The 13,845-nt window shown below is 48.6% G+C and overlaps 4 protein-coding genes across 4 annotated transcripts; 3 read left to right on the top strand and 1 right to left on the bottom strand.

Moving 5' to 3' along the window:
* Positions 1–128: 128 nt before the first annotated feature.
* ONS95_000714 (uncharacterized protein) lies at positions 129–667 on the top strand (the record flags this gene model as incomplete). Its single annotated transcript, XM_058493884.1, has 2 exons — positions 129–398; positions 551–667. 2 exons carry the CDS (start codon positions 129–131, stop codon positions 665–667), a joined length of 387 nt encoding a protein of 128 aa, XP_058364086.1.
* Positions 668–1,117: 450 nt separating this feature from the next.
* OXA1 (Mitochondrial inner membrane protein oxa1) lies at positions 1,118–2,776 on the top strand (the record flags this gene model as incomplete). The annotated part of the gene is made up of 3 exons (XM_058493883.1): positions 1,118–1,201; positions 1,252–2,094; positions 2,189–2,776. The coding sequence occupies 3 exons, from the start codon at positions 1,118–1,120 to the stop codon at positions 2,774–2,776; spliced, it is 1,515 nt and encodes a 504-aa protein (XP_058364085.1).
* Positions 2,777–3,482: 706 nt separating this feature from the next.
* ONS95_000712 (uncharacterized protein) lies at positions 3,483–7,071 on the bottom strand. Its single transcript, XM_058493882.1, has 4 exons — positions 5,991–7,071; positions 5,675–5,831; positions 4,869–5,365; positions 3,483–4,771 (listed from the first exon to the last, which is right to left on the bottom strand). The coding sequence occupies exons 1-4, from the start codon at positions 6,169–6,171 to the stop codon at positions 4,005–4,007; spliced, it is 1,602 nt and encodes a 533-aa protein (XP_058364084.1). The 5' UTR covers positions 6,172–7,071; the 3' UTR covers positions 3,483–4,004.
* Positions 7,072–10,378: 3,307 nt separating this feature from the next.
* On the top strand, positions 10,379–13,721 carry ONS95_000711 (uncharacterized protein). The gene is made up of 2 exons (XM_058493881.1): positions 10,379–11,295; positions 11,351–13,721. Exon 2 carries the CDS (start codon positions 11,561–11,563, stop codon positions 13,067–13,069), a length of 1,509 nt encoding a protein of 502 aa, XP_058364083.1. The 5' UTR covers positions 10,379–11,295; positions 11,351–11,560; the 3' UTR covers positions 13,070–13,721.
* Positions 13,722–13,845: the final 124 nt, after the last annotated feature.

Raw genomic sequence — 13,845 nt, 5'->3', positions numbered from 1 at the left:
GTCAACACCAAGCTTCACCTTCAACTTCAATTTATCTCCAGACCCCAACAAGAACAACCATACATTCACATTCTACTCTTTACGGTTCCAAATTTGTCTGCATCTCGCAAGGCAACCTATAGCCCGCCATGTCTTCCGAAAATAACCCTCTGACCGAGTCAGCAATGACTATACCCTCCGATTCCGAACAGTATTCCGGCAACGATGACCTCTCGCCGTCTCCCCCATCATCCTCGAGCTCTCCGCAAATGATTCTATACAGCCCTCCTACATTATGGGGATTATTTCGGGGTGCTGCGATCAATTTGCTTCTGCCATTCATCAATGGGCTTATGTTGGGATTCGGAGAGCTCTTTGCTCATGAGGCTGCATTTAGGTTAGGATGGGGAGGCACAAAGGTATGCAATATCTCATTTGCATGTACTGCTGTGGAGTTTTTGCACTCTGTCGCGGGTCCATGAACTTTGCTTCGCGACCCTGGCGGATGTTGCACTGCCATTGTTCAGGAGGCATTCCATCTTGGCATCAGCATAACTGACAATACCTGCAGGTATTCCCTGGTGGGAGAGCAAGGCACTCGATCGGACCAGGAATTGAGGTTAGGGAGGATCCTTTGGAGAGGAAGCGGAGGGAAGGAAACTTGGATGATTTGACAAGCTTGGAGTGAGGGGCGCGAGGGCAGATTTGCATGTACATTCGAAAGGCGTTGGGGAGTTCCATGGTATTGGCATATAAACTCAAAATAGGACAAAGACGGATCTGATCTATAGTGGACAAGTGGTTCCAGCGAATATTTGTTCAGGCGCCGTTTGTTCAGCTGGTGGTTTGAAGGGAGATTGGTAAAGTCGAGAAGTGTAAATACACCACTACATCAAGCGAGTCAACCACAATGCAGCGCTATAACGCAACTGATACCCCTATGAGCTGACCCTAAATATGTGAAATACAAGAGTGCTATGTAAATTTCCTTTAATTGTCCACGGTGGTGTCCCGTCTCACCCAGAACCTTCCCATGTCAATACGCGCTAGTACACCCCAATGCAGGGATGCACGACATCATCCCCAGATCCAGCTCTAAAATATTTTGCGCCTCGCCCGATCAACACAACCACACAACATGATTCCCAGCAGAGGCCTCCGCTGGTCCAGCCAGGCAATTGGGATTGGCAGACGACGTATACAACCTGTAACAACCAGACAAGTATGTGCTCCGTCCTTTGGAGCCAGGCAATCGCTCACCATGCCCTGCAGTTCTCTTCAACACCAGCACAACACCGAGCCCATGGACTCCTTTCCCAGAACCGCGCAACCCTCCCAGGGACAACATATAGCAATCTTAGATTATCGCAGACGAACAAATTAATACGAAATGCCGCCAGCGTACGGTTTGCATCCACAACTCCTCTTCCAGCTCCAACACTCGTAACAAATGCCTCCTCCACTACCACTACCGATGGTGCAAATTCCGCAGCAACAGGAATTCCCACGGCATCTGCATCAGAAGTCTCGTCAAACATTACTTCATCCCTCGACAGCGCCACAGATTTCACATCCGAATCGCTTTACGACATCCCCGAACACATTGGATACCTCCACGAACTCGGCCTCCAATTCGGGATAGGTCCAACATCTTTAATGCAATGGATCATCGAGCATATCCACATCTATGCCGGGACTCCCTGGTGGGTATCTATCTCCCTCGCAGCTATCGCCATGCGAGCCGTCCTTTTCAAAGCCTATATCGGTGCCGCAGACAACGCGGCCAGGATGCAGACAATCATGCCAATTACGCAACCTCTGACAACCAAAATGCAGGAGGCCAACCGGGCGGGGAATACCGATTTGGTGATGCAGCTGAGAGCTGAGATGCAGATGATTAGTAGCCGGGCAGGTGTCAAGCTGTGGAAGGGCTTCGTGCCTATGTTGCAGGTGTTCGCTGGATTTGGAACATTCAGGCTCTTGAAAGCCATGTCGGCTATTCCCGTGCCAGGCTTGGAGACAGGTGGATTCCTGTGGATTTACAACCTGTCTGTTCCAGATCCATTCTTAGTCTTGCCGATTGCTACGGCTGCGGTGTTGCATACATTGCTACGCGTAAGTCTCTCCTCCCACCGCTGCCGACTTGTCTCCTGACATGCATCGCCATATCTCGAACTATATCAAGCTACAGATACTAACAAACACATAGAAAGGAGGCGAAATGGGCTCTATGAACCTCTCCCCCGAAATGACCAAAGCCCTGATGTGGGGATTCCCCGCCCTCTCATTGCTCTGCACCTGGTGGCTCCCCGCCTCCGTGCAAATCTCCTTCTTCGTCTCCGGCCTCCTCTCCATGGGTCAAGCCACGCTCTTCCGCAAAGACTGGTTCCGCAACTACTTCAACATGATACCTCTCCCCGCGAAGAAAACCCCCAACGCACCAGGCGCCCCGAAATTCCGCGGCGATCTCAAAATTGCAGCACCATTCAACCCCGTCCTGTCCCAATCGCAACTGAACTCCAGGTTTCAGGATGCGGGCGCTGCGGCGGAGAAGAAGGCGGGTGTTATTGGGGAGATTACGGGGGCGTTTAGTGGGGTTGTTGAGAAGGGGAGGGAGAAGTTGAGGGATAATAGCGAGACGAGTCAGGCGAAGAGGCAGATTCAGGATAAGAAGGCGTATGAGTTGAAGAGGAGGGAGGAGATCAGGCTAGCGAGGAAGGAAGAGATTAGGTTGGAGAATCTAGCGACGAAGGCGAGGAGGGCGAAGAGGGCGAAGCTGGCGTCCAAGGAGAAGTGAAGTCGCTCTTGACTTGACTTGGACTGGTCACGGTCTAGGCCCCTTAGTGGAGGAGAGAGAAGACGCTTGTATAAAGACATTTTCTTGATTCTTCCTCCTTCTATCATATGTTATTATAGCTAGAAAGACAGAGGAGAACTGTAGAAATGTGTATCATCGCATCGCATCGTATCACATTGCATTTGCATTTGGAAGAGCTCAGCTCAGCTCAACATTCATGTATGTATAGCAATCTCCAAAGCAAAAGAAAACACCTCCACCTCCATCTCCATTCCATACTCACCAAAGCTACCTACCACCATTCGCACATTCGTTTCAATATCTCAAGTCATAAATTACTCATTCCCCCCATGGTAATTAATCATCTATCCGACATAAATACTTGATGATCTTTCTTACCTTGACTTCCCTTCTTACCTACCAACTAGCATTCCTCACGCCAGTTTTTGGAGAATATTTTTTCTGCCTACATATATCCTCTGTATGTATGTAGATTTATATCTATCTATCTCTTTCCAGTAGGTAGCCAGCAAGCTAACTTATTTATGTACGTAGTGTGTGTGCACTTGATGAAAGTAATGATATGAAATCAACGCACACAGCACTTACTAAATCACATTCGCAGTACTCGTACCTACCTACACCTCGGCCTGAATCCATACACCCACTCACTCACCCACCCACTCACAACATAACCTCACAAACTATTTTTTCAGTTTCGAGAATATCAATATTTCATTCCGTGCATTTTTCTACGCCTTACGATGCGATGCGATGCATATGCTGTATACCTGCCACCCATCCATCCTACCCACCCATCCATCCTACCCCTCCTCCCTTATGTACCTAGGTTCGAGGCAACCAAACCCACTTCCAGAAGCGGCAGGCGCAATCTCATCCATGCATATCCACCTGCGTCCATCCATCCATCTCTCAATCAGAAAACTAGAAAGCAGAAAAAAAAAGGTGCCCATACCCGGCCGCATGCCAACCACTCACTCACTCACTCCATCGTCGCGTCTCAAAGCCAGCGAGAACCCTCAAATGCAAAAATGCAAGAATGCAAAAAGTCAACAACTCAAAACAATTCAACTCAAATCAAAAATGCCAGGGTATCATCATCCACCATCTCTCTCTCTCTCTCTCTCTCCCTCTCATCCACTTTAGACTCAAGGCCCAAGCCCAGTTCAGCACAAAGCAGAGCAGAGCAGGAAATCAGAATAGAATCTTAGAATAAGAATCTTCCACCCCGACGATGCTTATGCAAATGTCTCTTCTTCTCCGCACCTGCACCAGCACCAGGAGTAGCCTCCGGCCCAACGGTAACAACATCCAACACCCAAATCAACTCCTCGACAACAACGCCATTCGGCCCACTACTAGTCTTATACTCAGTCGTAAACACCGCGCCATCAGCCGTAAACGACGGATCGACAGCAGGCGTAACGAGCGGAGCGGGAGCAGGGGTGGTGATCAGTGTAGTTGGCTGAACGGGACTTGGAGATGGAGAAGGAGTTGGAGCGACAACAGGCTCCGCAACGGCCGCAGCTGAGAAACCGGAATCGAGTTTAGCCTCCACAGCAGGTGCAGGAGCAGGTGAAGGCGTAGCTTTCTGCGCAAAGATCGCACCAGGGACGTACGTCTCACTAGAAGCGAGACTCACGCCGGGGGCATAGCTCAGTGTAGGTTGGACGACGGTGCCACTCGTGCCGCCGTTGTTGGTGGGCATTGCGCCGCCGGCTGTGGCGCCTACGGCGTAGCCTGGGCCGTTGGCGATCATGGGGTTTCCGGGGATGTTGGGCAGGCCCGAGGCGACGTTTTCCTTGGCTATTGAGGGGGGAAGGGACAGCGAGCAGGAGGAGAACTCGGATTCGGATTGGATGTGGAAGAGGGGGCAGTCTTCGATTTTGCCGCTGAGGTTGGTGCATTGGTTGACGGCCGATTGGAGGAAGTCGTGGTCCCAGCCCATCATGAAGTCGCCGTGGTAGCCGTAGCCTGGAGGATGTTAGTCTTGGTCTGGTCAGGTGTTCAAGGGGAGTTGAGATTGTATTTAGAGAAGAGCGTGGGAGAGGTGGAGAGTGAGATGACTTACCAGTTGGGTCACCGTTCGAGATGATGAACTTTCCATTCTTGCCCTTGAACGAGTTGGTAGCCCAAATAGTCTCATAGAACAGCGAAGGAAGACGCTCCGGGAAACCCTTAGGACACTCCCCAGTCATGACCTGACTCGGGTACGCAACATGGCTCTTCTTATCCTCGCTGGTACGATCCTTTCCATTCCAGCAACTTGGGAACATCAGCTCGAATCGGACACCATCTACGCAGTTGGCGTCGAGGTAAGCCTTGTCTGGGAGGAAATGGCGGTAGAGGGAACCTTCGGGGGTCTTGCCGTAGTTGAGACAGTTGAATCCCAGAGCGGCTTGGCGGAGGAAGGGCTGCTCAGCGAATTCGCCGAACCAGAGGGATTTCTCGACGTCGGGGACGGGGTAGGTGAAGTTGCGCTGGTTGGTGTCGCCTGCGATCATTTCGAAGCCAGCGGGGAAGGCGGAGAGGGAGGTGTTTCCTGCGTTGGGGTAGAGGAGGTAGTATCTGTGATTGTTAGACATTGTTTGATGAAGGGGGGAAACAGATCTGAAATGTGAAGATGAGATGTGAAGATGAGATGTGAAGATGAGATGTGAAGATGAGATGTGAAGTTGTGACATCGGTAAGAGGAAGTAAACAGTGACATCAAAGCCGCCAGACGAAGCCACAATTCGAAAATTCAAGGTGTCGCAAGCAGACGGGAGAGTGTATGTTACATCGAGTGCCATTCGAGGTTACAAAGGAACGCGAGAGCGTGTTGAAGCGAAGGCGGAGGCAAAAGATAAAGTAAACAAAGGAGAAGATCAAACTTACGCAAGCATACCGCCAACCTGTGGAACCAAAGTGTACTTTCCATCATCACCTTGGAAGTAGAGAGCTGGATGCCAGTAGACAGACTTGTCCTGAGAGACCTCACAACTAGTACAGTCCGCACCAATGAGCGCATCGTAACCCGCAGAGATACCAAAGCCTAGATCGACAAACGTCAGCTTCCAGATCCAAATTTCGAGGGCGTCAAGACAGCTAGACAGCATTCGATGTGCCAATTGTCCTTAAAACACTCTCGAAATATTCAGGCATGTATGGGAGGGCGACGCGAGTGTATCGAGTGACATGGGGAGGAACTTACCACCAGAGCCATGAATAGCATGGACGTGCTCAGCAATCGAACCATTCGTAACCAAAGGATCAATTCTCGCAACACCGGTCGTCGAGCGACATGGCATGCGCCAGAAAGCACTGACCTGACCAACAGCAAGGAATGAAACCAAGGCGGCCTTCAAGACCGGAGAGTTGCTAGAACCGCGCATTTTGACTGACCGAAGCGAGCAATCGAACGGATAAAAGCGTATGCTTGAATGAAGAATAGATGATTTGATGATTGATGACTGATCGATCTACCGTGGAGATCGAGAGAGTGCGTGAGTGAAAAGACTGAATAATCAAACTTTTCGAGGATTTTTTTTTGTTGTGGTGAGAAAAAGTTCGAAAGAGGTCGTCAGCGCGAGATTATTTATCGCTTTATCGGTTTGTATGTTGTGGCTCGCTAGCGGGGTCGGCGACGAGGCTGCCTGATTTTGAATTTTCAAATGAAAGACCGATTCGGTAATCTTATCAAGATTGAATTAAATGACGTCGTCGTGTCGTCGATATCCACAAGGTTGCCGACAGTCTTTCCTTCCAATATGGATGTCGTCAAAATTCACCCTGATCCGTCAATCCTTGCCAACAGCGATAATCCAAATTTCCGACTTTCCAGTGTCGCAGTAGTCCAGTACGCTTTGAAAATTTCCTTCAATCTTCTCTCCTAAGTCGCTTCAAAGTCTTTCTGTAGATGTTTCTTCGTCGTCCAAAATCTGATTCTCTTCCCTTCCAAATGCAGTCGATGCGTCGCAACCCAGTCTAAAGAACGTACGAGATCTGTTTGTTTTATCGTGTGCCAGGCCACGAACGAATAGATGTTATCAGTAGTCAAGGAGTCGTTGGTATTTCTGTCTGTCTTCCTGTCGGGTCCAAAGTCTAAAAGAGCGAAAGGTTATGTATGTATCGAGTGAAAAGAACGTGGATGCGTGCGTGCGTGCGTGTGCACTGGGTCACAAGACAGCACAAGACAGGACAAGACTCAAAGGAATGAAATCAATGAATGTGTGGGGTTGGGGGTGAGAGTTGGGAGCGACGAGCGACGGTGAGGTGGAGGAGAAGGGTAGGTAGGAAAGAGGAGGAAAGAGGAGAAGAAGAGAAAGAGGAGGAAAGAGGAGAAGAAGAGAAAGAGGAGAGGAGAGGATCAAGGGACTAGAAAGGCAATGAATGGATTTCCGCCCTGGCCACGATCTGCCCAACCGGTACTGTACCTCCGTAGACATGAGATGGGGGGGGGCAGCACGGAACCTTGCTTGGCAGGGACAGACAGGAACAACTGGAATTGACTCCACAGGGCAGGACTTCCAGGGCCGTGTCATGCTTGCCAGCATGAATCATGACTACTTGTTCTGCGCTGGCCTGAGATATACTGCGAATGCCCTGTATCTAGGGGGGCGTTAAATGGCATGATCCTGATCCAAATCCTGATCATTTTGTCCCTAGGAATAGGAACTGCGAGGTCATGCCTGTCCAATGGGAGGGATGAGACAGCCGATCATGGTCACTTTTCATATCCATAGGGGGCGCCTCGGCTTGGGGGGCCCGGGGGCTGGGGGCTGGGGACTGAGATGCATGGCCTTTCTGCGAGACAGCAGCCGTCCGTTCGTTCGGACGTTCTGTATCCAGGGGTAATATGGTGCTGGTGCAGGTGCAGGTGCATGCAGGTATTGTTCCTGAATCACGGTAGAAGAGCGATGTTGCGTTGTTTGACTGGGTAAATTCCTATTTATGATTTTTCTTGCCAGAAATAGTAATCTGATAAGACATTTTCTTACAGTCGGAATAGAAGCTGGTAGGACAGTTGTCAGCTGTAAGTAAGCGCTTCTCTTTTTTGCCTCCAAAGTATTTTATTTTAATTTTCGTCCTATCTTTCTTCATCTCCAGATCCTCGCTCCATACCTACTCAGCATTCCTCACAACCGCCATTCGATGCTATGGCATTTGCTCTCCCTTCCATCCTTTCATCCATCCTCCTTGCACCCATCCATCCTTCATCCCAACCCCCGTCCGTCATCCTACAGTAAATACATCCAGCGCACATCACGCGCAAGCGTCAACCTGAAACGCGCCCAGCGCCAAGGCAAGACGTCAAGCCAGCGAATCAGCACACCAAGACTTGTGCCTGCCGACACTGACAACCCCACTTACTGCTTAGGTACCGACTGGTGCGGACGGCGTGGCGTGCTTTTGCAGCTGCGGGGCCAGGGGTTCCGGGTCAGGGTCTGGGTGAGGGTCAAGGGGGTGATGAATGGCAGGGGATGGCAATGCACACCACAGCACAACTTTTTTATCTCGTATGAACACCGAAGGAGGGAGAGATAACCTAAAACTGTAAACAGCCTCAGGGTTTCATGCCGGGAGTTGGCTGGTACTCTACGGAGGTAGGGGCGGATAAGGCGATTGGGAATTTACCTTTCTTGTGTTTGTTCCTTCGGCCTTGGATCTTGCATCTTGGAGTCTTGGGAGAGGAAGAGATGGGATGAACGTTTAATTGGTATCGTCTTAGTCTTATTTCTGGCTTGGGAAGTATAACTCAAGACTTCATACTACTGTCCATTCTATATTCAGATTTCTTGTCTATGAAATTACCATCTTGGCTTCATCCTTCACAACCCTCTGTTTGCCACCTATTAATACCTATGCTTACCAAACTCCCACAGAACAGGTACTTGCCGCCGCACAAGGTTGCTTTGCTTCTTCCCCCAGTTCGTTCGTTCGTTTGTTCGCTCGCTTACTTACATGCATATGTCCTGTCCTCGCTTTCAGGCTGTTTGTACCAAGTTGCGTTCTGTAACATGAGTGGCTGAGTACACAATCAAGCTCCCCATCTTCAAACCCCAACCGTCTGATCTCCAAATCAAAACCATCCAGGCCTTTCCTTACTCAAACTCAACTTAACCTTTCAAACCCAACATCTATCCTATCCGCCTGTGCCATTTTTCGCTACGCTACCAGACCTTCAATTGTACTGTACCTCCCTCGCCTCCGTAATTCAACCATGATTTCCTAGGTACCGCAAGCATAACCGCTGCTCAGAACCCAAACTCTCACAGTCGAAGCTGTTGGAATCTTTCGTCGCTGTATGGGAAGCAAGCAAACAATCTGTGGATCACTGTAAATCATTCAATCAATTTTAATTGATTAATTTAATATAAACCCTCAAAGCTTGGCCGAAGATCTCGCAAATCTCCTCGACTGACAGGCAGGTGGCAAGCAGGCCCACCCGAATCTCCGGACGCGGGTTACGGATGGAGATTTGATGACGACGCTGATGGAATATGAGTTTAAATTGTTTGAATTGGCAGAGTCATGGATGTGAATAATGACATTAGTGAGTGACACTGATGATGATGCTGATGATGATGGCGATGGTGGTGGTGAAGAGGTTGGGACAGGTAGGGAAGATATCTAAGTCACGTGATAGTAAATCAATGTAAGGAGAACCTTTAGGGAGGAAGGGAGAGACATCAGCCTCAGTCAATGATGGAGGTGCGAGAATGCCGCCGCAGAATTCAAGACCCATTACGCGGTTCGCGATATAGCATTCCATTGTTTTGCAGCTGACCTTGCATGACATCGAGACTACATTCACCAACCCAGCCTCCTTTCTTTTTTTTGGTATTCAGATTCAGATTGAAAGCCAACTTCATTTTCAACATACTGTCAACATGGACGAGCTATATATAACATTACTAGATCGTCGATCTACCGCTTCTTCCTCTCATGAGCTCATTGACAGCCGGGATTGTGAATTTCTACTGAGGCTAATTATGTGTTCCTCCTTGGGACTTTGTAACTCACGATTTACATCCTCGCTGTTCTTCGATGGTGTTTCTACCGTGCATTACGATCTCATTGTTTTCTCACAATTCAGCGCAACTACTGTATCTATCTATTGTCATCGGTTCTTTTGCTGTCAATATCCCGAATTTAATCCTCCTTTCTGGTTTGTTTACATCTCGTGATTTATGGTCAGTGACTTCGCTTCCTTTACCCCAGATCGACACTCTACTAAGCTCAGAAAGCCTATCAAAGCAACCCATCTTCCCATAGGTTCTTTTCCCGATATCCTTTTGTCCTTGGGTCCTACTTCACGCTCTATCATGGTGATATAAATACATGAGCTTAGCCCTTCGTCAAAAATTGCTCAAAAATTCACTGTCATATCGCATTTCATCTCCTCGGTCCCAAGGCTGAATATACTAAATTACTGCTTCATTCCATGCAGCATATTCACCACCTCTTAACACAGATTTTTGCGCGGGATTGTTTGTCCAACAAAGCCGACTCATGGTAATCAAAGTCAATGCTCAAAGTCAATGGTCATAGTCATATCTATATTTATATATATACCTTACCATCGCTCCTCATTTCTCAGCGAAGAATCTCAAAGCATCGGAAAATACTTCTGAATGAGTACTGCAGTATGCTGTCTCAATTCCAAGGATATATTGCAATCTAGAGCTCTGTGTCTCTATTATTTGTTGGCAAGATTTTGTTATTTGGGGAAATAGCTGTGATGTTTCTGGCGTTCGGAGTCATTTGTGCGAGAATTTGCGTTGTCAAAGATTATTTTTCTGTCGTTTGCTTGTTCAAGTTCGAATGGAGCTGTTGTCAAGTGTCTATGTATTGTTGAAATCTAGCTCTCGTTGAATTGCCATTCTCAAACTCTCTTCCCCATCCGCCATTTCCCTCTCGCTCCGGCCCTCAAGTCCCTATTCCGTTCTGTATCACCACCACAACTCACAACTCCCACAACTCACAAAAGAATTGACCAAATTCAAAAACCTAAGGTAAAAAAAACAAAAAAAACATACAACAGCAGGTATTCGCTGGTGGTCACCCACCCAACTACTAATCTGCCGATCTGAAGCTTGCGTATGGCAGAGCGGACGGGATGCCCGATTCTCTTCAGTCTATGGTCGTATGTGGCAGAATACTGAGAAAAAAAGGTAGATATACCCCCGCCAAAAAAAACTGTCAAATAGAGTTGTGGAGTAAGATGGGGTGAAAGAAAAGGAAGTTTTTGTGAGGATAGGATGGAAATAGGAAATAGGAGAGTTATTTGTTTATGTTGATATCAGATCACGGGCAAGTTACTGCTTAGACATAGTACTGCCAGGAAGTGAACGTTTTGAACTGAAGCGCCAGTGGTGTTTGTGCATCAAATTAAGCTTTGTCGTGTCTGCTGGATGCATGCGGGGTCATAACTTAGCCCTCCTTGGTAGGGCACTATTCAATAGCATCCCACTCTCGTGATTAATGATCAAAGGCCTCCACCTTTATCAACATCTGTAGGTTCTAGTAACATCCAGTCGTTTGTCGTGCTCGTTGATACTCACTTCAAAGGTAATCGCGGGCAAATGGACGAGCCGAGACCGGAGATCGCCGGCATAAGAAGCAGCAGACTTCTGAAGCTCTCATTCTCACCTCAAACATACAAAAAAAACACAGTTTCTCTCGATAGTAATATTACGATTAAGCCCCAATCTTGGCGGGCAGTTGATATTCTCATGAAACTTTGCTATAGTGGCAGTATCTCTACCAAATAACCTCCCCATGGCGAGCAACGACTCGCTACCAGACCGATCCCACTTCTCAACTGCAGATGCAATCGCGCACATCTGGAATCATCTAGGACTCCCAGCTGAGGCTCTCTCTTCAATCTCCCTTCCAGATGCAGATAGCCATTCACGATGCGGTCTTCCATCATCATTCAAAACCGGCCATCTAGCACAAAGCAGCATTGCACTCTCAGCACTCACAGCTGCACTTTTCCAATCAACCCGGGACAACTCTCCGGTGCCTAGAGTAACAGTGCCATTGGTACACGCCTGTCTTGAATTCCACTCCGAGAAGTGGTATACACTTGATGGCAAGAAAGCGGATTTCGGAGGAGGGCTGAAATCGCTTGGTGGGCCTGTTCAAAAGACTGCGGACGGTTATGTGAGGATTCATGATGGTTTTCCGCATCATGTTGAAGGAGCGCTCAAGATCCTGGGACTACCGCGTACAGCCACAAAAGATGAACTTCGTTCTGCTCTTCTAAAATGGAATTCTATCGACCTGGAAACAGCAGCGATGAACTCGAATTGCGTCATAGCGGCTCTCCGATCATACGAACAATGGGATGCTCTTCCACAGGCTTCATATATCCCTAACATACCAATACAGATAGAAAAAATAGGCTCGGGAGCTCCGGTACTTCCAAGGCAGCTAGCTGGCGGTAATGATCGCTGTCTCCGTGGAACTCGAGTCCTGGAATTGAGTCGAGTGATTGCCGCACCGGTAGCAGGACGAACCCTGGCTGCTCACGGCGCGGATGTACTCTGGATAACCTCTCCCAACCTGCCTGATCTACCAGATATCGATCGGGACGTAGCCAGAGGGAAACGCACCGCACAGCTCGATCTGACAACCAAGGAAGGAAAGTCCAAACTGCTTGAGCTCGTCAAGGATACAGATGTCTTCATCCAGGGATACAGACCCGGAAGTCTTTCTGCGAAAGGCCTTTCTCCCTCAGAACTTGCTACGTTGAATCCCAACATCATATATGCGAATATGTCTGCGTATGGCAACCAGGGACCCTGGGGCGGAAATAGAGGATTCGACTCAATTGTCCAGACGGGATCGGGTATGAATGTTTCGGAAGCTGAGCATTTCGGCGAAGGAGAATCAGGCCTAGGTCGCCCAATGCCCTGCCAAGCTCTTGACCATGCATCGGGGTATTTCCTCGCAACAGGGATTTCTGCTGCGTTGTACAAGAGAGCCAAAGAAGGAGGGAGCTATGAGGTGAACGTTTCTTTGGCTGGGACGATGAATTATCTCAGATCTCTTGGGCAGTTTCCTGGTAAGACCGGATTCGATTGTACCGCGAAAGGTGACCAGGAGATAGAAGCGTACTTGGAGACGAGAGAAAGTGGTTTTGGCGAGTTGAGGGCTTTGAAGCATTCTGCTGCTGTCGAAGGGTTCATGCCAGGATGGGACATCATGCCCAAACCGCTGGGTAGTGATAAGCCGGAGTGGGTACAGATTAACAGCGTGAGCCAGATGTCTGGAGCTGCATAGCAACTGCCGTAATAACCAACAATTCCCCTCTCACTTACCTGGTCCGTCAATGCTGTACAAATTGAACAAGATCCATACCAGCATTGCTATATAGACCATCTGTCTTAATCTGCCCATTCCCATTAGTCGTCCCGACCTCTACTTCCGAAATCGCCAGTACACGCCTTTCCTTCTCAATCACATTCGATCTCTTTTTCCGCTTCATAAACTCTTCCAGTCCTCGCCCATACTGTATCACCATAATCCACCGCCAGTAATCTCTAGCCCAAGTAAACATCGTCGCCCCACCAAGGAGTATCCCCGCATAAATCATCTCCTGTATCGAGTATTGTCCGATTCCTGACCATATATTCTTCTTTTTCTCCTCTCCATTGCGGTCCGTCGTGGTATTGACTCTCTTCTCCATGCCATTATCTTGTTTTTGTTCTCTTCTGGGGGCGCTAGTGGAGAAAGGTGTTGTAGTTCGAGAGGATATTGCATGGTATATTATGGTTGTCCTTGGAACGGATTGGAGACACAGCGGACGCGTTGAATTGACGCGTTGAAGGCGACTGAACATAGTGATTGTATTACAGGAAATTGGTTGAGCGGAATGCGATGACCTGACGAGAAAGTCATGTACGACACGATCTGAAATGGACTAAGATTACAGGCACTGCTGTGGAGAAGTGGTGTTGTCGGCGCAAAAAGTTGATGTGACGTCCAGAAAAGGTTTCGCTTCAACTTCGGCAGCTCCCAGCTATCTTATCTTTCCTTCACTCAATCTCGTCTCCAAA

Source organism: Cadophora gregata, assembly GCF_030347475.1.
Source record: "Cadophora gregata isolate MNR1 chromosome Unknown scaffold_1, whole genome shotgun sequence".
Taxonomy (NCBI): domain Eukaryota; kingdom Fungi; phylum Ascomycota; class Leotiomycetes; order Helotiales; family Ploettnerulaceae; genus Cadophora; species Cadophora gregata.
This window is presented reverse-complemented; position numbering and strand designations above follow the sequence as displayed.